This window comes from Scyliorhinus torazame, chromosome 19, assembly GCF_047496885.1.
Source record: "Scyliorhinus torazame isolate Kashiwa2021f chromosome 19, sScyTor2.1, whole genome shotgun sequence".
Classification (NCBI taxonomy): domain Eukaryota; kingdom Metazoa; phylum Chordata; class Chondrichthyes; order Carcharhiniformes; family Scyliorhinidae; genus Scyliorhinus; species Scyliorhinus torazame.
In genome coordinates, this window is record NC_092725.1 from 99006633 (window position 1) to 99034608 (window position 27976).

Consider the following 27976-nt stretch of genomic DNA (forward strand, 5'->3'; position numbering starts at 1 on the left):
TTAGAGAACACCAAAGTATATCATGGAGTTCACCTGACCCACAACTTGGGTTGTGCGGACCATTCAGCCTCCCCATTACGAATCTTGCCCAGGCGACATCCATATCAGTGACACAGATGACCGAGACGCCTTCCGTGTTGCGGTCATTGATGGGAACCGAGTTAACACGATCAATCCGGGTGATGAATGGTGTGCCACCCTGACGGTCAACCCAAATTTGTCGCCCACCTACTAGACTGGACTTATGAGACTGTTTATACATTGAACTCATGCAACCACTTTGTTAATATGTTTATGTTCTTATCGTTACAGGAATTTGTTTTATCGTTCAACATTTCCCCGTTCTTTGTTATGGTACAACCTCGTTGTTATGTCACACCCGACATCGCCCCTTGTATATAGTTAAGCCCCATATACATGCTGTAAATATTGCACACACACACACATTTAGCTACACTCAGTACACATCTCTATTTATAAACACGTAGGCACATAATCCTGCAAAAAAGGGGGATGTCATGATATTCAGGTGAACATCACAGCACATACATACACACATAATGATGGACAGATCAACGGACCAATCAACACACAAAACACGACAGCCAATCACGGACAAGAGCATACATGGTTCAAAGCAGGGAACACGACATTTCCTGGGCACTCGAGCAGGAGAGGGCTCAGGGCACAGACCTCATTGCCAACCACTCAGAGGTTCACCATGTGCTGAATACCAGAGTTTAATATGTTAATAGTTCATTGAAATAAAACTGCGTTGTATCATTCGCAACCGTGTTGGTTCGTCTGTGTATCAGAGTACTCAACACTTCAATTTTATTTTTATTTTTTTACAAGTTCGGGGGGGCTTTATTTGATAAAATTTTACAGGAAAAAAATTCTGAACTTTGGACAGATGGAGACTCCATACTTTCCGACACTGGAAGGCTTCACCTTCATCCAACAGGTTCCATTGGAGGAGCGTGTACCAGGGCCAAAGGGACCCAAAACCATTTCCTCCATTTTTGTCAGCAGCAAACAAGGTAAGGGAAAATGGTGGGTCACGCAGGTCGGCCGGCGTGGGTCGTGAAGGTCGGCCGTGTTGGGTCCCGAAGGTTGACCAGTTGGTAAAAATGGTTCCCCGGGAATAAAGTTTGAAGAACACTGATCTAGAACGACGAGCAGCAGATACCTGGTTCCCCTCTAAGTCACCCAAAAGTAGCGATCCACCATTTTTGCTTACCTTTAATGCAATACGACAGGTGAGCCTGCTTGGTCCTCACAATCTCACTTAGCACACTGGGCTGAATAGCTGGTTTTTAAAGCAGACCAAGGCAGGCCAACAGCACGGTTCAATTCCCCTACCAGCCTCCCGGACAGGCGCCGGAATGTGGCGACTAGGGGCTTTTCACAGTAACTTTATTGAAGCCTCCTTGTGACACTAAGCGATTTTCACTTCATTTCATTTCACTTGCTTTGTCATTCAATGTTACATTTCTGTATGAGCTGCCCATCTGAGGTCCTGGAGCTCTCACCACTACTGCTTTGTCCTGCTGTGGATTCTGATCCACTTTCTTCATCAGGTTTAGTTGTGAGATCCTGGCCTATTTGTGTCTCTGGCCCTCTCTACCTTATTATAAAACACTCCATTTTAAATTCTTCCGTCCTGTTGCTTGCGTGCTGCTAACAAAACGGAGGAATCTGAATCGCGCCCAGAGCACGTGACGTCCGTTTTCGGGGTGCGTGACCTGCACTGCTGTTGCTTCAGGAAGGAAGACTGCATCGAATAAAAAAACAAATCTCCTGGCTGACGTCTGGAGGAGGCAGTCTATCCCACTGGGATCTGGGCCTGCGCACTGATGAGCGGGCACGGATGCATGGCACGGCCCACATTCTGAAAGCCGGTCGTAGCCGGCATTTTTAAAAGCTGGCTGCGGCTGTTGGGCACTGCTACCCATGATTGGGGGTGCCACAACACATGGCCCCTGACCCTCCCGATACCCACCTGCAGATAAGAGTGATGCTAGGATGAATGTGCTAAATTGGGGGAAGGCTAATTATAGCAATATTAGGTGGGAACTGAAGAACATAGATTGGGGGCGGATGATTGAGGGCAAATCAACATCTGACATGTGGGAGGCTTTCAAGTGTCAGTTGAAAGGAATTCAGGACCGGCATGTTCCTGTGAGGAAGAAGGATAAATACGGCAATTTTCGGGAACCTTGGATAACGAGAGATATTGTAGGCCTCGTCAAAAAGAAAAAGGAGGCATTTGTCAGGGCTAAAAGGCGTGGAACAGACAAAGCCTGTGTGGAATATAAGGAAAGTAGGAAGGAACTTAAGCAAGGAGTCAGGAGGGCTAGAAGGGGTCACGAAAAGTCATTGGCAAATAGGGTTAAGGAAAATCCCAAGGCTTTTTACAAGTACATAAAAAGCAAGAGGGTAGCCAGGGAAAGGGTTGGCCCACTGAAGGATAGGCAAGGGAATCTATGTGTGGAGCCAGAGGAAATGGGCGAGGTACTAAATGAATACTTTGCATCAGTATTCACCAAAGAGAAGGAATTGGTAGATGTTGAGTCTGGAGAAGGGTGTGTAGAGAGCCTGGGTCACATTGAGATCCAAAAAGATGAGGTGTTGGGTGTCTTAAAAAATATTAAGGTAGATAAGTCCCCAGGGCCTGATGGGATCTACCCCAGAATACTGAAGGAGGCTGGAGAGGAAATTGCTGAGGCCTTGACAGAAATCTTTGGATCCTCACTGTCTTCAGGTGATGTCCCGGAGTACTGGAGAATAGCCAATGTTGTTCCTCTGTTTAAGAAGGGTAGCAAGGATAATCCAGAGAACTACAGGCCGGTAAGCCTTACTTCAGTGGTAGGGAAATTACTGGAGAGAATTCTTCGAGACAGGATCTACTCCCATTTGGAAGCAAATGGACGTATTAGTGAGAGGCAGCATGGTTTTGTGAAGGGGAGGTCGTGTCTCACTAACTTGATAGAGTTTTTCGAGGAAGTCACAAAGATGATTGATTAGATTATCATAGAATTTACAGTGCAGAAGGAGGCCATTCGGCCCATCGAGTCTGCACCGGCTCTTGGAAAGAGCACCCTACCCAAGGTCAACACCTCCACCCTATCCCCATAACCCAGTAACCCCACCCAACACTAAGGGCAGTTTTGGACACTGAGGACAATTTATCATGGCCAATCCACCTAACCTGCACATCTTTGGAGGTAGGACAGTGGATGTTGTCTATATGGACTTCAGTAAGGCCTTTGACAAGGTCCCTCATGGTAGACTAGTACAAAAGGTGAAGTCACAAGGGATCAGGGGTGAGCTGGCAAGGTGGATACAGAACTGGCTAGGTCATAGAAGGCAGAGAGTAGCAATGGAAGGATGCTTTACTAATTGGAGGGCTGTGACCAGTGGTGTTCCACAGGGATCAGTGCTGGGACCTTTGCTCTTTGTAGTATATATAAATGATTTGGAGGAAAATGTAACTGGTCTGATTAGTAAGTTTGCAGACGACACAAAGGTTGGTGGAATTGCTGATAGCGATGAGGACTGTCAGAGGATACAGCAGGATTCAGATTGTTTGGAGACTTGGGCGGAGAGATGGCAGATGGAGTTTAATCCGGACAAATGTGAGGTAATGCATTTTGGAAGGTCTAATGCAGGTAGGGAATATACAGTGAATGGTAGAACCCTCAAGAGTATTGAAAGTCAGAAAGATCTAGGAGTACAGGTCCACAGGTCACTGAAAGGGGCACCACAGGTGGAGAAGGTAGTCAAGAAGGCATACGGCATGCTTGCCTTCATTGGCCGGGGCATTGAGTATAAGAATTGGCAAGTCATGTTGCAGCTGTATAGAACCTTAGTTAGGCCACACTTGAAGTATGGTGCTCAATTCTGGTCGCCACACTACCAGAAGGATGTGGAGGCTTTAGAGAGGGTGCAGAAGAGATTTACCAGAATGTTGCCTGGTATGGAGGGCATTAGCTATGAGGAGCGATTGAATAAACTCGGTTTGTTCTCACTGGAACGAAGGAGGTTGAGGGGCGACCTGATAGAGGTCTACAAAATTATGAGGGGCATAGACAGAGTGGATAGTCAGAGGCTTTTCCCCGGGGTAGAGGGGTCAATTACTAGGGGGCATAGGTTTAAGGTGAGAGGGGCAAGGTTTAGAGTAGATGTACGATGCAAGTTTTTTACACAGAGGGTAGTGGGTGCCTGGAACTCGCTACCGGAGGAGGTGGTGGAAGCAGGGACGATTGTGACATTTAAGGGGCATCTTGACAAATACATGAATAGAGGGATACAGACCCAGGAAATGCAGAAGATTGTAGTTTAGTCGGGCAGCATGGTCGGCACGGGCTTGGAGGGCCGAAGGGCCTGTTCCTATGCTGGTACATTTCTTTGTTCTTTGTTCTTATCGTGACCCCGACTTTGAAAATGACTGCCCGAGGCAGTGCAAACAGCTTTTTCTTGTCTACCTTATTTTAACCTGTCATAATGCTGTAAGTAAAAGTAAGAAAGTCACCAGAGGCTACTTTCCCCTGTGAGGGGGAGAGGTGATGTAACTTGAGGATCACCACCTCAAGTGAGGGACAAGGTTGAGAAGGTGGGGCCTTCATGAATTGAACCCACACTGTTGGCCTTGCACTGTATCCAAACCAGCTGTCCAGCTAACTGATCTAAACCGGCCTCCAGAATTGTGTATACTTCTATCAACTCACTACACTGTCTGCTCCAAGGAGAACAACCCCCAACTCCTCTAACCTAACCTTGTGGCTAAAATCCTTCAGCCTTGTCACAAGTAGGCTTACTTTAACTCTGCAATGTGGTTACTGTGAAAAGCCCCTAGTCGCCACATTCCAGCCCCTGTTCGAGTACAGAGGGAGAATTCAGAATGTCCAAACGACCTAACATCACATCTTTCGGGACTAGTGGGAGGACACCCACCTCTGCACCCTCTCAAGAACTCTCACGTTCTTCGTGAAGTGCGGTGACCAGAATTTGATGCAAAACTCTAGCTCAATCCAAGCCAGAGCTTTATAAAGATGTTCCATAAATATTGTGCTTTTGTACTAAATGTTCTATTTGAAGCCCGACACCCCCTGTGCTTTGCCCACCGCTCTCTCAATGTGTCCTGCCATCTTCAGAGTTGTGATCTTTTGGTGAATCTTGCTTCATTCACCTGAGGAAGGAGCAGCGCTCCGAAAGCTAGTGACATCGAAACAAACCCGTTGGACTTTAACCTGGTGTTGTAAGACTTCGTACTAATATCATGAAGCAGATTATCGACTCGGGGCTGTTGTGGGATCTTCCTGTGTGCAGCTTGGCTGCAGGGTTTTCCGACCTTTAAACATTGACAACGCTTTAAATGTGTTCCATAGTGAGCACCATGGTGAATGGGCCTCGGACAATGCTGAGGGAGGTTGCTATGGAAACTTCTAGTCTGAGCAGGGAGGACCCAGAGGGCCGGGGACGGAGGAGGCGGGGCCAGGGATGGAGGAGGCGGGGCCGGGGATTCGGTGGGAAGAAGCGGGACCAGAGGGCGGTGCCAGGGTTGCGGTTGGAAGGGGCGGAGCTGCGGATGCAGTGGGCGGTGCTGGGGGTAGTGGGCGGGGCTGAAGACTGGGCGGGACGGGGGCTAGTGGGCGGGGCTGGAGACTGGGCGAGACGGGGGCCAGTGGGCGGGGCTGGAGACTGGGCGGGACGGGGGCTAGTGGGCGGGGCTGGAGACTGGGCGAGACGGGGGGGCCAGTGGGCGGGGCTGGAGACTGGGCGGGACGGGGGCCAGTGGGCGGGGCTGGAGCCAGTGCGTGGGGTGAGAGGAAGACGAGGCGGGGCAAGGGGCTGGAGTGGGCGGCGCCCGGAGACTGCAGATGGCGGGTCGAGGGTCAGAGAGACGGCACCCATGAGTTCAGGGGGCGGAGCTCTGACCGGATGTGAGGGGGCGGAAGCTGCGCGTGGTTCTGAAGAGCGGCCTCATACGCAGGCAACGTGAGTCCGGAGCAGCGGCACCGGCAGTGTTGACAGATCCCGTCCCGAACATTAGCGCTTGCCGCCGTCACCCGACACCATGAGCAGCCTCAGAACCTGCGTCAGCTGGGTCCCCCGCGGGATGGCAAGGGAATCCCCGGAGAAGGTAAGGGGACGCGGGGTTAGAGGGCCAGTACTGTGGAAGTGCTGCACTGTCAGAGGGTCAGTACTGAGGGAGTGCTGCACTGTCAAGAGGGTCAGTATTGAGGGAGTGCTGCACTGTCAGAGGGTCAGTACTGAGGGAGTGCTGCACTGTCAGAGGGTCAGTACTGAGGGAGTGCTGCACTGTCAGAGGGTCAGTGCTGAGGGAGTGCTGCACTGTCAAGAGGGTCAGTATTGAGGGAGTGCTGCACTGTCAGAGGGTCAGTACTGTGGGAGTGCTGCACTGTCAGAGGGTCAGTACTGAGGGAGTGCTGCACTGTCAGAGGGTCAGTACTGTGGGAGTGCTGCACTGTCAGAGGGTCAGTACTGTGGGAGTGCTGCACTGTCAGAGGGTCAGTACTGAGGGAACACTGCACTGTCAGAGTGTCAGTACTGAGGGAACACTGCACTGTCAGAGTGTCAGTACTGAGGGAGTGCTGCACTGTCAGAGGGTCAGTACTGTGGGAGTGCTGCACTGTCAGAGGGTCAGTACTGAGGGAACACTGCACTGTCAGAGTGTCAGTACTGAGGGAACACTGCACTGTCAGAGTGTCAGTACTGAGGGAGTGCTGCACTGTCAGAGTGACAGTACTGAGGGAGTCCTGGACTGTCAAAGGGTCAGTACTGAAGGAGTGCTGCACTGTCAGAGGGTCAGTACTGAGGGAGTGCTGCACTGTCAGAGAGTCGGTACTGAGGGAGTGCACTGTCAGAAGGTCATGTACTGAGGGAACAGGGAGTGCTGCACTGTCAGGGTCAGTACTGAGTTCTGCACTGTCAGAGAATCAGTAGTGTAGGAGCTGTACGGTCACAGAATCAGTACTGAGTGCTGCACAGTCAGAGGGTCAGTACTGGGGATGACTGCACTGTCAGAGAATCTGCACTGAGGGAGCGCTGCACTGTCAGAGAATCTGTACTGTGGTAGTGCTGCACTGTCGGAGAATCTGTACTGTGGTAGTGCTGCACTGTCAGAGAATCTGTACTGTGGTAGTGCTGCACTGTCAGAGAATCTGTACTGTGGTAGTGCTGCACTGTCAGAGAATCTGTACTGTGGTAGTGCTGCACTGTCAGAGAATCTGTACTGTGGTAGTGCTGCACTGTCAGAGAATCTGTACTGTGGTAGTGCTGCACTGTCAGAGAATCTGTACTGAGGGAGCGCTGCACTGTCAGAGAATCTGTACTGTGGTAGTGCTGCACTGTCGGAGAATCTGTACTGTGGTAGTGCTGCACTGTCAGAGAATCTGTACTGTGGTAGTGCTGCACTGTCAGAGAATCTGTACTGTGGTAGTGCTGCACTGTCAGAGAATCTGTACTGTGGTAGTGCTGCACTGTCAGAGAATCTGTACTGTGGTAGTGCTGCACTGTCAGAGAATCTGTACTGTGGTAGTGCTGCACTGTCAGAGAATCTGTACTGTGGTAGTGCTGCACTGTCAGAGAATCTGTACTGTGGTAGTGCTGCACTGTCAAGAGAATCTGTACTGTGGTAGTGCTGCACTGTCAAGAGAATCTGTACTGTGGTAGTGCTGCACTGTCAAGAGAATCTGTACTGTGGTAGTGCTGCACTGTCAAGAGAATCTGTACTGTGGTAGTGCTGCACTGTCAAGAGAATCTGTACTGTGGTAGTGCTGCACTGTCAAGAGAATCTGTACTGTGGTAGTGCTGCACTGTCAAGAGAATCTGTACTCTGGTAGTGCTGCACTGTCAAGAGAATCTGTACTCTGGTAGTGCTGCACTGTCAAGAGAATCTGTACTGTGGTAGTGCTGCACTGTCAAGAGGGTCAGTACTGAGGGAGTGCTGTATTGTCAAGAGGGTCAGTACTGAGGGAGTGCTGTATTGTCAAGAGAATCTGTACTCTGGTAGTGCTGCACTGTCAAGAGAATCTGTACTGTGGTAGTGCTGCACTGTCAAGAGGGTCAGTACTGAGGGAGTGCTGTATTGTCAAGAGGGTCAGTACTGAGGGAGTGCTGTATTGTCAGAGTGACAGTAATGAGGGAGTGCTGCACTGTCAGAGTGTCAGTGCTGAGAGAGTGCTGCACTGCCAGAGAGTCAGTACTGAGGGTGTGCTGCACTGTCAGAAGGTCGGTACTGAGGGATCGTTGCACAGTCTGATGGTTAATAGTGAGGGAGTGCTGCTCTGTCAGAAGGTCAGCACTGACCAATAAATGATTCTGGTGCTGGATTTTAAACCATTTTGAGATACTGACCGGATCCGGGATGTGCTCTCATTGGATGAACTTTCTAACTCCCAGTCTGAGCTCGGAAATGAACTGTTGTAATAGCAAGAGTATTTTAGAGTTACACAGCCTGCTAGTTTGCACTGAGCTTCCAGCAGCAAAATAGGAAAATATCCTTGGGAATTCACAGCGAGCAGTCGTCCTATCCTGGGAATTATTGAAGCGGTCTGCCCTGGAAATTGCTGATTTGTAATTGCTCAGCAAATACCTGTTTCCCCTTACTGGTCAGACTTGGGGGGTGGGGGAAGGGATGTCATAATAGTCTGATTGTCAGATGCCCTGTCGTCTAGTTGACTGGGAAAGTTCCTTTTAGAATGGTAATAATTTTCACAAATTTTCTTTTCTAGGTGACTCTGACTCAGCAGGAGTTGAAGGAATTAATCCACAATGCAAGAGAAGAATTTGAGTAAGTTACATTGCTTCTCCTTCTACTCCTGAACAAAAAATTCCTTTATCAAAAGATAAGCAGAAAGTGGTGATTCGCTGCCTCCTTTTTGGGTGTGATAGCCGAGCGATAGCAAGTGGGAGAATGAGCGAGGCCTTTGACTGATTAAACACACTTAATACCATGGATTTGTTTCCAGTGATCAGGAGGAGGGGGAGGAACAGGCAGTGGATAGGAATGAGGAGGAGTTGATGGATGGAACAGACAATCCTGCCTCTCGTGATTCCAAGACCCTGGAGGATGGTGAAGAGGAGGAAGATAAAGACAGCCTGGCAGAATATGACCTCGATAGATATGATGAGGAGGAAGGTGAGTGTCATAGGAGGATGATTCAGGATATGATGCCACTGATCACCCTGTTATCATTTCAACTCTTAAATTGAATCAAATTGAAGTGTTCATAAAGTCCATAGTGCTTCCTGGAATGAGGTTTTTTTTCAGGTTTCATCTTTTTCTCTGTCATCCCCATTAGCCCCACAACCCTCTTGACGTATCTGTGCTGCTCTGGTTCTGGCATCTTGAGAACCCTCGATTTTTAATCAGTCCACCTGTGCCTTCAGTCGGCTAGGCCCAACTCTGGAATTTGCCTCCCCCTTAACTTCTCTGCCTATCCCTCACTCTCTGTCCCTCCTTTAAGATGCTCCTTAGAGCCCACCTCCTTGAGCAAGCTTTTAGTGACCTGTCTCAATATCCCCTTATGAAGGTCAGTCATATGTTTGATTTTCTAATGCTCCGGTGTGTTTGATTTTCTAATGCTCCAGTGTATCACCTTGTGACATTTATTACATTAAAGGTGCTGGTGCTGAGAGAGAGAGCACAAGGGCAATGGGTTGAATAGGACTGAAGGAGAGGGCATGTACTATAGGTCAATTTGCTGTAAAGTTCTCACCTTGAAGGTCTGTTGCTGTTCTGCACTCTGCTCGGAGTTTATCCAAAATGGGCTGCCCGTTTTTTTGTCCTGGCCACTTCTGCAAGTCGGGCATTATCTGTCCGATGATGGCCCTGACTTACACAATCACCTGAGGGAGTTTTCGAAAACAGCGTCCCTTGCCCACTAGTCTGTCCAAGGAAAGCACTGGAATGATATCTTACTCTCTGTGTCCTTTAAATCAAAGTACTAACTTTGCGCAGGCAGTCTGAATTGTAGATTCACAGAAACCGTGATCCATGAAGTATCTGACCAATTTCTTGGGAGGCTGACCAGTCCAGCACTTGCTGCCCATCCCTAATGCCCCTGAACTGAGTGGTTTGCTCAGCCATTACAGAGGGCAGTTAATAATAATCTTTATTAGTGTCACAAGTATGCTTATATTAACTGCAATGAAGTTACTGTGAAAATCCCCTAGTCCCCACACTGCGGTGCCTGTTTGGGTACACTGAGGGAGAATTCCTAATGTCCAATTCACCTAACAAGCATGTCTTTCGGGATTTGTGGGAGGAAACCAGAACACCCGGAGGAAACCCAGGCAGACACGGGGAGAACATGCAGACTCCGCACAGACAGTGACCCAAGCCAGGAATCGAACCCGGGTCCCTGGCGCTGTGAAGCTACAGTGATAACCACTATGCTACCATGCAAACTCATTGCTGTGGGCCTGGAGTCACAGGTAGGCCACACCAAGTAAGGATGGCAGATTTCCTCCCCTAAAGGATATTAGTAAACCAGCTGAGTCTTTATGACAATTGATAGTTTCAGTGTGATAATGGCAATTATGTTATTATCATGACATAAATCTAGATCTTATTTACTGCACAAGATGAAAGGCAGCAATCGCTCCTCAGGGATTTGGAAACGCCACCATCTCCCCATAATTTTGACAATGCAGCTTCAACCAAAGCCCAAACCAAATATTTCACCAACATTTTGATGGAAATAATCAGCAGCTTTGCACATTTAATAATACTTGACTAGGGGGCGGCATGTGGCATAGTGGTTAGAACTGGGACTGCGCCGCTGGGTACCTGGGTTCGAATCCTGGCTCTGGGTCACTGGCCGTGTGGAGTTTGTACATTCTCCCCATGTCTGAGTGGGTTTCATTCCCACAACCCAAAGATGTGCAGGTTAGGTGGATTGGCCACGCTAAATTGCCCCTTAAATGGAAAAAAAATAATTGGGTACTCCAGTATTATTTTAAAAAAAATAAAAATTTAGAGTAGTGAAATGAGCAAAGCGCTCCACTTGAGATGCGTTGTTTTCCCAGTTTTTGATGGTTGCGGTCATTTACTGAATCTCTCACCTCCCCGGAACCAATTAACTTTTGTGTCGTCTTATTTTATAAAACTTTTCTTTTGATTATGACTCTGCCTTTCTGTGTAGGTGGCGTGAATCTTGGTGATAGTTTGGGAGGACTCACTGTCTACGCTAGCAATGAAGATGACCCATATGTCACTCTTAAAAATACAGTAAGTCGGAGCACGAAGCTTCACAGAATGATTCCCATTCACCTGAACCTGCCTGTCATTCTCTTTCTGACTGACATTGTTACAGAAACGCCTTTTAATGATTAATGAATGTGTAAATTTAACGTCTGGTGCCATGCTGCTGCTCCTGAGCCACAGTGCTGCGGTTACTTGAAATTTAAACTGGCAACCTATGTTACAGGACCACTATGAAGATGAAGATTTCAAAATCAAGCCCACTGATAACCTAATCGTTGTGGGGAAGGCCGAAAAGGATTGCTGCAGCCTTGAGATATACGGTGAGTGTCAATTAATCTCACTTTGCATATCAGATTGTACAGGGATTCTTGTATTCTTTCCTGTGGTCGGCCGGCGTTGGAGAAGGGGAAATCGTGGGGGAGGTGGTTTAATTACTACTGGCCTTAGTGCTTCTCCAGTGTGTGGTTTAAATATCTGTCGTAACAGGTTAAATTAAAATGGTTTGGAGAGAACTGACCCAACGTCCTCAATCGTTGGGAATCCTGTGCATTTGTGTGGCTGTGGCTTGGTGGGTGGTCCCTTTGCCTCTAAGTCTGAAGGTTCACGTCCCACTCTAGAGGCTTGAGTCACAAAAATCTAGGCCGACTCGTCAGTACAAAGGGAATATGGCACTGTCAGAGGTGCTCTTTTATGGGTGAGGCATTGAACCTCACTCATGTAAACGTTTCCTGTGGCACTAGTTTGAAGAAGAGCAGGGGCATTCCCCCCAGTGTCCTGGTCAATATGTATCCCCCAATCGACATCACTTTAAAAATAATTAGATTAGCTGATTAGAATCACATTGCTCTACTCAAAACGGCTGCTGCCTTTCTGATAGTGACTGCATTTCAAAAGTACTTCATCGGCTGTAAAATGCTTCAAGGTATCCTGAGGTTGTAAACGACACTATAAATATAAGTCTTTTTATTCAACTGCATGTGTGCAGAGTTGCTGACTTCCAAGGTGTGTTGTTTACTGGTGCTGGATTGCATCATTTGTAAGTCCTATATCAGATTTGTTTTAAATGATGGGGGTTGGTTTGGGTGGGTGGGTGAGGGGGGGGAAGCAGCAGAGTGCAAAGCTCTGGTCACTATGTTGTGGTGAACTGTGATGTAGACTAAGAAAGGTGTGGTGTCAGAAGCTGGTTGTCACGCGTCCATGTTCATGGTGGTGGATGTTCCTCAATGTTGTTCACAGTTTGACACACTCACAATGAATTGTCTATTACAGTTCATAACCAGGAGGAACAATCTCTCTACGTTCATCATGATGTGCTGTTACCTGCTTACCCGCTGTGTGTCGAATGGCTCAACTTTGACCCAAATCCAGAAGCACTAACTGGTATGTTGGGGGAGGACGTTGTTCAAAGGAATTTTCATTGAGTGGTTGCACAGTTGTAGTGGAATTTTCTGGTCATTGTGTTGGTCAAAGCCCAGACTATATAAACTGACATCCTGGCCATGAAAGTGAAAGCACATTGGAACATTGTCTCCCCAGCTAATGCCCACTCCCAGAGCTTGTCTAGAAGTGTTGGCAAATCCCTGGCCATTGAGGGGGAAGGCGGGACCAGGCTATTGAGTTGGATGACCAGCTGTGATTATAATGAATGACGGAGCAGGCTCGAAGGGCCTCCTCCAGCTCCTAAATTCTACATTTCTGTGTTTCACCAGTTAACTAAAGCTGCATCCCATCCTTGTGACCTCCACCAAACTGTTCTTTTTTTTCCCATAAATTTAAAGTACCCAATTCAGTTTTCCAATTAAGGGGCAATTTAATGTGGCCAATCCACCTCCCCTGCACATCTTTGGGTTGTGGGGGTGAGACCCACGCAAACACGAGGAGAATGTGCAAACTCCACATGATCAGTGACCCAGAGCCGGGATCGAACCTGGGACCTCGGCGCCGTGAGGCAGTAATGCTAACCACTATGCCACCGTGCTGCCCCCCTCACCAACCTGTTCTTTTGATTAGTATTTTCTGCCTGATCTCCATTTCCCTTTTTCTTTCTTGATTCTTTCATTATTTTCAAACTCAAATTTCTGTGTGTTTTGCTACTTATCATAATTTTAAAAACAGCTTTGGACTTTTTATGTTCCCTCAGGCTTTATTTGTCTGCCCCCCCGCCCCCAAGACCTGTCCTGATGGGTGTTGTGTCCCGTTCACTGGCCACTCCCTGAGTTGCTGTTCCACTGGTAACTGCATGTCCTGTTTTTTTCCCCCCATCGACTCCTGATCATATTTTTCTCCTTGTAGGGAATTACGCTGCAGTGGGTAACATGACTCCTGTGATTGATGTGTGGAATCTGGATGTGGTAGATTGTCTGGAACCCGTCTTCAGCCTGGGGATCAAGAAAGCAAAGAAAAAAAAGCAAGGCAGAAAGGTATTGAGACCGTATAGTTCACATACTGTGGCAACCCGGGAGTGTGAGTATTTGCTCCGTGTTGCTACTTGTGCATACTGGTTGATAGACGAATCACCGAGGACTGCCCTACTATCTGAGTCCACAGGTAGCCAGGTCAATCCTCGCCCTGTTTGTTAGTCACAGAGCTTGTTTGATTTTCAGCGTCACACCTTGTGTTCGTGATGCCGAGAGGGAATCTGACATCACGGACCAGCTCCCTGCCCGTTTCCACTCTTCTTTCCCCAGCCTGAACACAGGTAATTTAATTGAAGTATTGATCCTGGCATCTCCCCATTATACAACTTGTTCCTATTGTGCAGTTCTTTAATGCTGGCTGTTTCATCAGGGCACGAGTCTCCTGATGTGGACGCAAACAGGCTTAACTGTTCATTTAAATAGCCAGACTGTACTGCTTCTGCAGGGAATCAACTGGTGAGAAGTAAGCCTGAAATTTCTCATCAATGGTAATTAATTATTTCAGGGTGCTGCAAGTGCAGAGAAAGGAGAGGATGGACACACTGATGCGGTTCTTGACCTTTCATGGAACAGACACATCAGGTAATGCTTATATTGTCATATTGCCACTTTCTTCATGGGGTGTTCAAATTGTAATGTAGAGTCATAGAATAAATGCAAATACTGCCCTCACTGGCTGAGTTTACAATCTTGTATGTTTGACACACAGCACTCCGTTTCACCACAAGGTGTCAGTATTTGATGAGAAAAATTACATTTCACAACATTTTTAAAGCTGTGATTATATTAACATTTGATTATGTTACATTAATTTTAACTTATTTTTGTTCAAATACCTGTGCTTGCACTTTCATATCCCCACTGATGTGGGTCTGTGTAATTGAACTGTCAGGTTAATGTTTCTGGGGAATTAACAGGAGAAGCACAAATCTAACCAACTGCCAGAAGATGGTGCTGTTGGTTTATTTTCCTTCTCTTGTCTGTGTAGTTTAGTGCTGCTAACTGGAGGGAGGAGACCAAGGAAATTCAGGGTTTAGTGCTAGTAATTGGAGGGGAGCGAGGAAATTCAGGATTTAGTGTTAGTAACTGGAGGAGACTAAAAAATGCAGGCGTTAATGCTAGTCACTGGAGGAGTGCGAGGAAATTCTGGGTTTAGTGCCAGTAACTGGAGGGGAGCGAGGAAATTTGTGGTTTGGTGCTTGTAACTGGAGGAGAAATTGGTGAGTTGGCATGATTAATTGGAGGGGAACGAAGAAATAGACATCTTAGTGTTATTAACCAGTACGGAGGGAAGTGGTGCATGGGTTAGTGCTGTTAACTAGTGAGGAAGTGGTCAGTTCACTCAGTAACCAGCAGTCAGCGAGGAAATGCGTGATTGATGAACATGTGTCCTATGTTCACACAGCTGACTTTGGTGTTTTAGAACTACAATCAATGTGAATATTCCTGGTTTTGATTTTTTTTCCACATAATTACTTTAATGGACCAAACGTGATAGAGCAAAAATACAGAATAATTCAGCACAGAGTCATTTATTGTTGATTGCCTGAATAAAGAATAAGGATTGGATTTGAAGCCATTAATGTCAGTGCTGCTAACTGTGTTTGATGTATGATAGGACCGTTCTGGCCAGTGCATCTGCTGACAAGTCAGTGATTCTCTGGGATATGTCGCAGAAGAAACCTGTGACGCAACTCTCTTCACATACAGACAAGGTAAGCTGAAACAAACCCACCTTTTCAGTACTGCTGATACCTGACCCAGAATCCACAACTCTCTGACTGATCTTCTCACAGACCTAGGGTTGTAATCTCTGGAGTGCATAACAATGTTTGAAAAATCCTTCGTGGGACTGCTGGCCTAACATTTGTTGCCCATCCCTAATTGCCTTTCGATCGAGTGGCTTGTTGGGTCATTTCAGAGGGCATGTAATAGTCAACCTCATTGCTGTTGGTCTGGAGTCACCTGTAGGCCAAACCAGGTAACGGCTGCAGATTTCCTTCCATAAAGGACATTAGTTTTACGACAATCGACAATAGTTTAATGTCATTGTTAGACTCTTATTTTTATTGAATTCAAATTTCACAATCTGCCATGGTAGGATTCGAACCTGGGTCCTCTGAGGATTATCCTGGGTCTCTGGATTATTAGTCCAGTGACAATACCACTGCGCCACTGTGTCCCTGTTATAGTAGCTCACCCAATTTAGAGGAACACCTCCATACATGGCTGTGTGCTACTGAGTGCACCCTTCCTCCACTTATTTCACTCCACCAATATTGGTCGAGCTTTCAGCCGACTGGGAGCTAAATTCTGGAATTCCTTTCTGCATTTCTCTGCATTTCTGCATCTCTTTCCTCTTGGAAGACGCCTCTTAAAACCTACTACTTTGTACAAACTTTTGGTCATCTCTCCAAATATCCCATTGTGTGACTTGGTGTCAGATTTTGTTAACTGCTGTGAACTGTCTGAGGGCATTCACTATGGTAAAGCCAATGTTGTATAGCCGTGTGTCAGTTTGCCTATGAATTTCTAGGTTAAACCTTTAGCAGTTTTGTATTGCTCAGGTCATCTTACTGGAGAGCGCAGCCACAAATTCCTGTGCTTGATCCCAGTGACAGTACATTGTTTCTATAATAATGAGATAACTCAAAAGAACTATCAAATAGTCGTTTGGTAGCACAGAACTTGCGTATTTCTGAAAAAAGCGACATGCTGTCGAAGCTTTTGGTCTTTCACTCATCAGGACTGCTGCAAGAATATCAATAGTAAAGCGAACAACAGTTTATACTACATGAGAAGAGAGTGCTGATTGGCAGGCTTTGACTGGTAGAGGTGTTGCCATGGAGAATGCAGCAGGGAATAGTTAACTATCAAACTTCTCAAATTCAAATGAGGCAAATTAACTCTGATCTGTCAAGACGTTGCCATGAGGAATAAACCAAGGAATGGCTGTCCCTAAAGCTTTTGCTTGGTTGAAAAAGGTATGATGTGTGAACATCCTGTTTCTGTCTACAAAGGACAGGGCCCTGTGTGTGAAAATATGTAGTCCCTAGCATGCGTAAGTGAGCCACACTGCAAACCTGACTGATAATCGTAAATCAGTTTGCAATGTTATTCTTGGCACAATCAGGATTAACATAGAATTTACAGTGCAAAAGGAGGCCATTTGGCCCGTCGAGACCGCACCGGCTCTTGGAAAGAGCACCCCACCCAAGGTCAACACCTCTACCCGATTCCCGCAACCCCACCCAACACCAAGGGCAATTCTGGACACTAAGGGCAATTTATCATGGCCAATCCACCTAACCTGCACATCTTTGGACTGTGGGAGGAAACCGGAGCACCCGGAGGAAACCCACGCACACACGAGGAGGATGTGCAGACTCCGCACAGACAGTGACCCAAGCCGGGAATCGAACCTGGGACCCTGGAGCTGTGAAGCAATTGTGCTATCCACAATGCTACCGTGCTGCCCAATTGCGGAATCATGTCTAATGTTGGAAACCTTGTTTAGAATCTATGCTAGGAAGGGCATGACGACTTTCGAGAGGATGCAGAGAAAATGTGCTGGACTAGTTCTGGGGATGAGGCCTTTAGTTACAGGGAGAGACCGAGAAGCAGAGAAGGTTGAGAGAAGATTTGATAGATCTGTTCAAAATCATGAATAGATAGATTAGGTAAGGAGAAGCTGTTCCCAGAAGGTTGAAAACCAAGAGACAAAGATATAACTGCCAAAAGAACCAGAGGTGACAGGAGGGGAAAGTATTTTTAATGCAGTGTGTGGCTAGGATGTGGATTGCACTGCCTGGTAGTGGATACAGATTCAATATTGGCCTTTAAATTGGAATTAGATAAATATTTGAAGGAGAAACAAATTGCAGGGCCTTGTGGAAATAATGGGGGAGTGGGAGTAACTGGGTTGCCCTTTGAAGGAGCTACCACATGTGATGGGCTAAATGGCGTGCTTCTGTGCTGTGCTATTCTATGATTCTAAAACAGTCAAAAATGCTAAACTAGTAGCCTCTGGTTGGGTACAAAACTTTTTATTTAAAGTACCTTGCAGTAAAATTCAGCTGGGTTTCAGATGTACTGAATGCTGCAGACATTTGGAATTAAAGAGAGTTCCGCTACTGGTGAGTGGTTTTACACAGTTTCCCGTGGCTCTTTAGAATGTCTGGGTAAATAAGAAATCCAGTGAAGGTGATGTACTTGCCATGGTTACTGTACAAACCGAAGCGCTGGTGCTGCTGGCTGTACAGCCACACTCTGTCACCAGTCCCCAGGTGCAGCATTATGCTCTGACTTTGCATCTCCCTCCGCTGAGAATCATCTTCGTTGAAAATCATGGCCTGCACCTCACTGAGATTTTTCATCAGCTTGACCGAAATGGCCTTGAAAGGATGTTTTCCAACATTAAAGGAGAAGTAGTAGGCGCCTGGGATCTGGCACGTGAAGAAGCCGCTCAGTTTGTTAAAATGTTTGCCAATGTTGATGTATTCAGTGTCAAACGTCACCGCTTCATGTGGCAGATGCTGTGTGTGTTCCCCGAGCAGCGACCTTGTTCTGGCTGCAGAAAATGCAGAACGAAGGCTGTCCTTTGGCTGAGGTGAAGTTAGGAAGTTGAGAGAGGATTGGTTTCTTTTCGGTTTAGAGTTGGAATGGGAGCAGTTGGAGGTGCTGCTAACTGAAGGCAAACTGTTGGCCAGCCAGTGGGGTGGCAATTCTGGATAGACCAGGTAGCCAGTGAAGGTGGTGTATGGCCCTACGTTACTGTACAGAGCGTACTTTGAGCTACCATAGAGGAATAGCCAGACACTATCGCCTACGTCTAACTGCAGCATCAAGCTCTGGCTCTGTACTTTGCGATTCTTTTGCCGATGTTCATCGAAGACCGTTGCCTGAACCTCATACCCGTTCTTCACCAGCATGACTGACAGCATCTTCTTTGGATACTTTCCAACTGTGAAGGCAAAATAATAAGCCCCAGGAATTCTGCATACAAGCCTGCCTGTATCCGGATGGAAGTCGTTCCCAATGTTAACCAAGAGCTTGTCGAATGTAACCGCTTTCTGGGGCCCTCCCAACATGCTGCTTGTCCTGGCAGCGGAGAATGCTGACTGCTGATGGAGACTGCAGTGGTAACCAGATGCTGCTGTAACTGACTGACGAGAAAGAGAGTCCACAAACCCTGTCAGCAGCATGAACCTCAGAAAGGCCATTTCACCCTGGGGAAAAAAATGTAATTGAATTGACGAGGACTGGAAGTAAGTGTTGGGGTAATCTAACAGTATATTGATTGTGATTGTTCTAATCACTTACACATGCGTTGACTCTGACAAGACTGAATTAAGTGAAGGGCAACAAACCAAACCCACCGCACATTGTGAAGGTACATTTCAAATTGTGCCTGTTTCTTAAATATCTTGAGAGTGATTTGGAATTATATTTTCACATTGGATAATAGGCAGAGTACAGGCCAGAGAGCCCAAATAGTCTATGCCAGCGTTTATGCTCCACTTAAGCCTCTTTCCAATCTTTCTCATCTAAATCTGTCAGCATGACCTCCTGTTCCCTTCCCCTTCATGCTCATCTAACCTCCCCTTAAGTCAGTCTGTATTGTTCACCTCAGCCACTCCCTGTGGTAGTCAGTTTCACATTCTAATTGAGTAAAAGAAGCTTCTTAATCATTTTCTTTTTTTGTTTAAACTTTTTTTTATTCTCCTCATTTTCCACATTTTCAACAAGTACACAACAAAAGATAAGCAACAATAACAAATACAGTATCAATCCCCCAAACAGCATCCCCTTCAACATACAAACCCAAACACTAGAAACAAAACAATTCTCTTTAGTCATCCCATAAACACTCTGCTCAACCTGCACCCGCCCCCCCATAATGTTCGATGTCCGATTCTTGAAGGTGCATGATAAACAATGCCCATGAATTGTAGAACGCTCCCACCTCCCCCTCAGCTCAAACTTCACCTTCTTGAATGTCAAAAATTCCAGCAGGTCTGCCGCCAAGCTGAGGCACAGGGCAGAGAAGCTGACCCCAACAGGACCCACCTCCAGGCAATCAGCGAGGCGAAGGTTAAAACATCTGTCCCCGAAGCCGCCTGCCGCCCGGGCCGGTCCGACACCCCGAAAATGGCTTGTAGGGGCCCTGGCTCCAAACTCGCATGCACTACCCCTGAGATGACCTTGAAAACCTCCTTGCAATACCCCTCTAGCTTCGAGCAGGACCAAATAATGTGAACATGGTTAGCGGAGCTCCTCCCACAGCGCTCAGATACATCCTCCACCCCCTCAAAGAGTCGGCTCATTCTTGAGGTGCGCCCTGTACACTACTTTCAGTGCGCGAGGTTGAGGTGTTTACCCTCCGGATCACATCACATCACAGACTGTTTTTCATAACCTCCCCCAAATCTTCCTCCCACTTGGCTCTAATCCCCTCCAAGGCTACCATATCCTCCCCCAAAATCCTCCCATAGATTGCTGTCACCACCTCCTTCTCCATTCCTCCTGTCGTCAATACCTCTCCCAACAACGAGGGGGTCGGCGCCATCAGGAAGTTCTGAACCTCCTTCCTGGCAACGTTCCGGAGCTGCAGGTACCTAAATACTTCCCCCTGGCCCAGTCCATATTTTCCCCCCAACTCCTCAAAACGACCTCCCAGGAACAGGTCTTTTAATACCCTGACTCTCCTCCCATCTCCGAAACCATCCAACTTCCCTGGCTCAAACCTATGGTTCCCCTGAATGTGTATCTCTCTTGACCTTGCCCTCAGCTTCAAATGCTGCCTCAGCAGCCTCCAAATCGTCAGCGTTGCCACCACTGCCGGACGCGCAGGATATTCACCTGGGCCATCGGGAGCGGCGCTGTTGCCAATGCTCTCAGCCCCAACCCCCTGCACAGACATTCTAATTATTTTCTTGGTCACTGTCTCATATTCGTGACCTATCGTTTTGCTTTTGCTCACAAATGGAAACAATCTCTGTTTATTAAAACCATTTATAATTTTCAAGAGACCCAACAAGTCACCACACTCTGCCTTCTCTTTTCAAGAGAAAAGAGCTCGAGCATGTTTATCCTTTCGCAGTAGGTATAATAATAATCTTTATTATTGTCACAAGTAGGCTTACATGCTTACATTAACACTGCAATGGAGTTACTGTGAAAAGCCCCTAATCGCCACATTCCGACGCCTGTTCGGGTACACGGAGGGAGAATTCAGAATGTCCAATTCACCTAACAAGCACGACTTTCGGGACTTGTGGGAGGAAACCGGAGCACCCGGGGAGAACGTGCAGATACTGCACAGACAGTGACCCAAGCCGGAATCAAACCTGGGACTCTGGTGCTGTGCAGCAACAATGCTTGCTACTGTGCTGCCCAAATGGATACAGTAGCAGAATGGTAATGTTACTGGGCTAGTAATCCAGAGGCCTGAATTTGGGACATGAGTTTATGTCGTACAACAGCAGCTGGGAGAATTCAATTAATTAAAATCAGGAATAAAAATCTGCTCTTGGTAATGGTGATTATGAGACTATTGGATTGTTGTCAAAACACATCTGGTTCATTGATATCCTTCAGCAAAGCGATTCTGGTGTTCTTACCCAGTGTCATGTGAGAGTACCTTTAAGAAATGGGTGTGTATAGAAATATCTGTAGTGAGAATACCTTTAAGAAATGGGTGTTTATTACTGCAGTTATGTCAGAGTGGGTGGAGCTGGGCTGTCTGTCAGCTTTTTACTTCTGTTTTAGGCTGTTTGCTGCAGGGTGTGTTTTAGTTTTGTTTACAGTGTTGGAGCTGAAGCCAGACAGAGCAGGTGTACTGTTGATCTCTCTGCCATGAACAGATTATTGGTTTATACAGAATTATAAATGTTCTCAGTAGTGAATGTAAACCTAATGTGCTTCTGTTAAAAGGTGTTTCTTAAGTCTTCTAGATGTTGTTTGGGAAGTTATTAAGGATTACTTAGTGTATTCTTTGGGGGTTGTATTTGAATTGATGGTTGCTAAGATGTTCACTGTATGTTTTAAAAAGGTTAACTTGAGTTCATAGAATAAACATTGCTTTGCTTTTAAAAAATACTTTTCAATTTCTGCTGTACCACACCTGTAGAGTGGGCCGTGTGCTCCCCATACCACAATCTATTAAAGGTTGTGGGTCAGGTGAACTCCATGATACACTTTGGGGTTCTCTAAACCCTGGCCCATAACCCCAGTCTGACTCAAACCCACAACAATGTTGATTCTTAAATGCCTTTTGAAATGACCTTGTAAACCGCAACAGAAAAGAGAATAAAACTGGACAGTCACACGACAATAAGAGCAGCAGCGGCATGGGAATGACACCCCTCTAATTTGCACATTATCCTGATTTAGAACTATGTCATAGTGTTCGGAAAACAAAGGTAGTTTTAAGGGGTTTCTATTTGTATTGGTAAACATTAGAAATAAGGTATAGTTTTAGGTGGGTTTAATGGGCGGCCTGGTAGCACAGTGGTTAGCACTGTTGCTTCACATCGGCAGGGACCTATGTCTGATTCCTGGCTTGGGTCACTGTCTGTGCTGAGTCTGCACGTTCTCCCTGTGTCTGCATGGGTTTCCTCCGGGTGCTCCAGTTTCCTCATGTGCTTGTTAAATGGAATTGGACATTCTGAATTCCCCCTCAATGTACACGAACAGGTGCCGTAATGTGGCGACTAGAGGATTTTCACAGTAACTTCATTGTAGATTTACTTGTGACACTAATAAAGATTATTATTATTATTAATGTTTCTGTGCCTGGAAGGGACCTATCATTAGATTGTGTATGTGTGGGAGTTGGTGCAGTTACAACCGCGATAGAGCGAGCAATGGCGTGAAGAATAAATATAGTTGCTTGGCAACTAGAGGCCCTTGTAAGGGGAAAAAACTTTCCTTTTGTTCTAGTTTTAACTGAAAGTCAGGGCAGTTAGTGTAGTTAGACTGACTGAGGGAATATCTCCCACAGATCTGCTAACAGTTGGAGACACCGAGCGTGAGAAGGCAGCTTTCATAGCTCTGCTCAAAGCAATAGAATGCAAGAAAGCAAGCTCCAGAGGAACTATAAAGAGCGGTTGGGTCTACAAACTTGGAAATAGAACAGGATAACGTTCATGGGTGACAAAGCTGAGACGGGATTGGCTCATGAGAAGCTAAGTTTCCAAAGTAATCCTACAGTTTGGGATGTCTTCCTATAGGCTGAAAAACACTGTTTAAACATTGCTGCCTCACAATGCCAGGGACTCTGGTTTGATTCCAGCCTTGGGTGATTGTGTGGAGTTTGCACATTCTCCCTGTGTCTGCGTGCGTTTCCTCCAGGTGCTCTGGTTTCCTCCCACAGTCCAAAGATATGCCGGTTAGGTGGGGTTGCAGGATTAGGGGGGGGGGAAGAGTGGGCCTCAGTAGGGTACTCTTTTTGGAGGGTCGGTGCAGACTCGATGGGCCAAATGGCCTTTTATATTGTCGGGATTCTATGGATTCTAAGTGGAGCGGAAGCTTTGTTCGAGAGTCCTTTGGAAAATGTGGAGTGGATTTCAGAATGCAACCTGCTAATGGAAACCCTTTATTACAAGAGAAAGTTTTAAAAAGTGCTTCTGGGAGTGGAGCTTGGAAACTCTCGTGACAATCTGGGAGGATTCTGAGGAGAAATCCACAGACACTAACTTCTTTTCAGAGTGGAGTGTGTGTTTGACCACAGCAAATCTGTGTTTTAAAAAAAGACTGTGTGCTAATAAGACTATTTAGCTTCAAATGTACTGTGTCATCCGTGTTAACCTTAAAACCTATATTTAATTGTTCAGATAAGGGGATAGCAAAGGAATATTGTATTATTTTCCATGTTTAATAAATGTTTTTTTTTGTTATTAAAACTAATTATCACTCCTGAGACATTCCTCCTCCATGTTTTTTTAAAAAGTAAAAGTTACAGTCTTTTGATTCAGGGTTCCATTCTGGAATCTTCCCATCAGTTATATCATCAGCTGGGGTTGTAACAACTGTGCCTTCACTGTCAATTGGTAAAATTCTGGAACTCCCTTCCTAGCAGCACTGTGGATGTGCCTGCATCACAGTGGTTCAAGAAGGTAGCTTATTACCACATTCCTGTGGGCAATTGGGGATGGATACAAAATACTGGGTGAATATCATGCTCATAAAACATTTTTGAACCCCTTCCAGTGTGTCTCTACTGTTTTTATAATATGGCAACCAGAACTGTGCAAAAGACCAGCAAAGGTTCTGTACAGGTTGAACATTGCTTCTCTACTTTTCAGTTCTATCCCTCTTTTTTTAAAAAAACCCTGGTGTTTGTTTTGCTTTTCAATCGCCTTATTAACATGTGTTTTGTGCTCCGAGATCACTTTGCTCTTACGCAATTTACATTCTTACTTTCCAATTAATTTGTGACCTCTTTGTTTTTCTCAGCAGAATGTAATTCCCCACACATGCCTGCATTAACATTTATTTGCTCATTCTGTGGCGCAGTGGTTAGTTTGTTGCAGTCTCCCGCTGTGACTATCCCTCCCAATTTGGGGTCTTCTGCATATTTAGAAATTGTTTATGATTCTAAAGCCCAAATCATTAGTACGAATTGTGAACAGCAGTAGTCCCAGCACTGTTCCATGTGGGATTCCACTTCCCACCTTCTGCTGTAGTTTTGTAGATACCCTTTACCCCTATTCCCCGCTTTCAGTCTTGCAGCCAGCTAGCAATCCATTCTGCCACTTGTCCCCTGACTTCAAGCTCTGACCTTATTAATCTGCTACATGGTAACTTAGCAAATGCCTTTTGGAAATTGTAGATAAATTTCATTAATTAACAGAACAGAATTTTATGATTAACCCAAAATTATTTTTTAAGTATTCTTGACACTAATTTAACATGTTTTATTCAAACAGTCAGATTTTAAGTTGTTAAAATATTCTTTCTAAGTACGTTAGCATACTACCAATGCAGGACACATCCCACAGTCCTATCCCCCCTGCCCCCAGGTAACCCACCAGAAATCTGTCAGGATCTGACCGATCTGCTCCACTTGATAAGCAACAAGGACACTGGCTGAAGCCAGCAGGATCCTTCACAGATTCGCATTCCATTCTGACACCATCAGGACCCAACTGAAGATTTAGCCAGAAAGGGCAGCAAGGTGGCACAGTGGTTAGCACTGCTGCATCACGGCTCCGAGGATCCGGGTTGGATCCCGGCTCCGGGTCACTGTCTGTGTAGAGTTTGCACATTCTCTCCGTGTCTGCACCCAACCAACCTGTGCTGGTAAAACCCAAAATACATTGTCCAACATTAGATGTGATTCCGCGATTCGACAACATTTAGTAAATAATCCTCAGCATGCTAGCAATTACACCGATTACCAAGTTAAGATTGTCAGTCGAGCTCGCAGTATAGCATGTTTATGTGTACTGGAAGCTACGTATATTAATAAACAGGGCCCTGTTCTTTTCAGACAGAAAGAACATGTACACATGTTGCTCCTGTTTCAGCCAAACAAAATAAGTGAGTCAATTACTGATTCATTCCCAAGACAATGCCTCGACCAATCGGGCTGCCTGGTTTGAATTTTGAACGACGCTTTGCAGTTATCTGTCAATTACCAGTAACTGGAGCATTCTCCATAGCAACACTTACCAATCAGCGTCCACTTTCCAACTAGTCAACATTCCCTTCTCAGATAGTATAAAGTGTCCCGATTGAGTGCAAGACAAAAGTTTCAGCGTGTCTCTCTTTTTTTCAGCAATACCTAGGTAATCAGTCCATTCACAAGGGGAATGTGAATCTTGAGGCAGTGCTAGAATGTGGTGCCGCACTGTGAGAGTCATTGTATTTCTGTCTTTAAAGATCTTGAATGTCTTTTGAATTTCTGGTGATGAGGAAGGGAAGTGGCCTGTGAAAGTGTTCCTCTGGAGGAACTTGCAAATTGGGGCACTAGGCTTTGGAAGTAGAAACCTTGAAAATGAAATGGAAGCTTGCAGGCTTTGTACCTGGTCTGAATGATGGCATTGGAACATGTACTACGAGCAAGAGGATTTCTCACACTCATTTTATGCATTACCTCCTTTCTCACTAATGTGAATATTTACACAGGACATTGATTCTGAGACACTGTCACTGGGAAAATCTATGTTAACTACCTTTCTAAAGTGTTTCTGTGGAGGAAGGTTAGTGCAATTGAAAAATTAACAGTGATTCATTTGCATTCACATTCTTTCTCCCTTAAATATGTCCCCACTTCTCCCTCAACAGTCTACTCCACACCCTTTTTGAAGTAGGTACATCTTGCTTTGTTTTAAACCTCAGCTCATGTCCTGCAGAGTCTGCAGCACCCATTGCATACTATTGGAATTTAATTTATCAGTTCCCACAAAAACCTTGAACATCTGCCTTGAATCTTCTCTCCGGAAGCATAATGGTTTGCAATGTAAAGTGTGAATAATAGATGCCTTGTACCAGTTAATGTAAAAGAAAAACATTTTACTGGCACTCTACACCTCTTTTCTGAAATTCTTTGACCTACTTTAGTAAGCAGGACTGATCATGCAGACAATTTTAACCTTGCAACAATGTTCAACTGAGGGGGAGAATTTATACACCAATTGGCACTGTGGCTCCTTACACAAGTTCAGTGACCAACAGATTTAACCTATCTGGTCCCTACAAATCGCCTCCTTCATGAGTCACTTGCTCACTGAAGCATTGTTTCCATAGGTTTGGTTTGAACTCGCCCACCACCCCAAGCACAGGCTACGTCCCCACTCACTTTTCTGGATAAGGTGGGACAGCTCGTCATGGTTGACATTATCTATCCCTTTAGAATCCTAAAGACAACAATCATATCACTTGTCTCCGTGTCAGTTTTCTGGATTAGCTGCTCCTGGACTGAAATCCTTTCAAGCCGCAGTGTTGCAGATTTATTAGTCACTAAGTGCACGTTTGCCCTGATTAATTCGTGGACAATTGCCACACTGAAAACTGAGGCTGTGACTCCACTTTGCAAATTTAAACAATCCGTATCTGGTTATAACCATAGAGTAAACATAAATCTACAGTATTTAGAAAAAATAAACATACTTACGGGGAAGGGCAGGAGGATATGATCCTTGAAGCTGCGGGGTATAAATATTGAAGAATTAACGTGCAGACCAGTCTGATTTAAGCTTTAAGTTTCTGCAGGGTCTGAGCAGAAGGTCAGTGCAGTTCCTCTGTAAATTTCTCATTGCTCTGCATTAGGTGCAGTTCTGTGCATTCTGGTTAACATATTAACGTTTAGTGTCAAGTGAATAAAAGGTGCCATGTACCATTAAGAATAGGGATCAGCAAACTAAATTCCCAGAAGCATTCATTTTGTCCATCAGCATTCCAACAGTTTGTCATCATTACACCGGTAATGGAAGCTCATTCCATTATAAAGCAATATTTTTAATATGTCGCCTGATCGCAGTTGTAGGGCTTGTGAGCTGAACATTATATTTGGCACATACACAGATGGTAACTGCAGGTGAAAAGTAAGTCTTTAAAAGAGATTTTTTTGTTGTATGTTTGTCCTGTATTATTGGCATACCTATGACGTGCACTGCTCCCAGCACTTGCAGTGGTGTTGGGGGTGGTCTGTGTGTGCGCGCGTGTGTGTGCCTCAGCCGCCAGCACCAGGGGCACAGGTCGTGATGCAAAAGTTTAAGATCATTCTAAACTAATCCTCTCCCCTCTTTTTGAAATTATTATTTTCTGCTGTCGCTGTTATGGTCACATCAAGATTGCTATGGTGGTAAATCATACACTGTCTGCTGTTTAGTGGAAGTGCAGTCCTTACTCAGTCTGGGACTTAATGTGACTCCAGTCCCGTTCAAATGATTGAAGCCTAACTGCCCTCAGCAGTTGACTGGGAAGCCACTTGGTTGTATCAAACCCACCAGCAGTGCTTCAGAAAGCCAGCCCACCACTATCATCTCCAGGCAACTCTGGAAGGGCAGTAAATGCCAGCGATGCCTACATTCTAAGAATATTTTAAAAACTATTTGCTGCCTTTGTGAAGTGCTTTGATCTTATCTGGTTTACCTGCTGTTGGCATGGGCTGCAAACGATAGCTTGGGTTGGTGAGAGATTTCATACAAGCCGTAGGAAATCTTTGAGCGATAAGAAATTCCTCTCTTTCAGTGAGCAGATGTGTTTTGGAATTGTAGTCAATGTACCCGGGACTGCAATGTAAACATCCTTTTTAAAGTGTTTTTCTGGTTGAGTACATATGAGGAATCTGTTGTGTATTTCAGTGAGCTAATAG

At 45.8% G+C, this 27976-nt stretch overlaps 2 protein-coding genes across 3 annotated transcripts in view; one reads left to right on the plus strand and one right to left on the minus strand.

The window, feature by feature from the left end:
- Positions 1-5928: 5928 nt before the first annotated feature.
- The window catches only part of pwp1 (PWP1 homolog, endonuclein), a 42995-nt gene continuing 20947 nt past the window's right edge, over positions 5929-27976 (plus strand). The window contains exons 1-9 of the mRNA XM_072484903.1: positions 5929-6145; positions 8760-8818; positions 8997-9166; positions 11175-11260; positions 11460-11556; positions 12506-12616; positions 13529-13656; positions 14159-14235; positions 15272-15368. Coding sequence (XP_072341004.1) covers positions 6080-6145; positions 8760-8818; positions 8997-9166; positions 11175-11260; positions 11460-11556; positions 12506-12616; positions 13529-13656; positions 14159-14235; positions 15272-15368 — 891 coding nt within the window. The 5' untranslated portion in view covers positions 5929-6079. The remainder of the gene's footprint in view (positions 6146-8759; positions 8819-8996; positions 9167-11174; positions 11261-11459; positions 11557-12505; positions 12617-13528; positions 13657-14158; positions 14236-15271; positions 15369-27976) is intronic.
- On the minus strand, positions 17684-27916 carry LOC140396352 (complement C1q tumor necrosis factor-related protein 4-like). 2 transcript variants are annotated; one of them, XM_072484901.1, is made up of 3 exons: positions 27754-27916; positions 26774-26804; positions 17684-18881 (listed from the first exon to the last, which is right to left on the minus strand). In XM_072484901.1, exon 3 carries the CDS (start codon positions 18873-18875, stop codon positions 17784-17786), a length of 1092 nt encoding a protein of 363 aa, XP_072341002.1. In that variant the 5' UTR covers positions 18876-18881; positions 26774-26804; positions 27754-27916; the 3' UTR covers positions 17684-17783. The 2 variants fall into 2 exon arrangements, with proteins under 2 accessions (XP_072341002.1, XP_072341003.1); XM_072484902.1 differs by lacking the exon at positions 27754-27916 and having other exon boundaries at positions 26774-26896.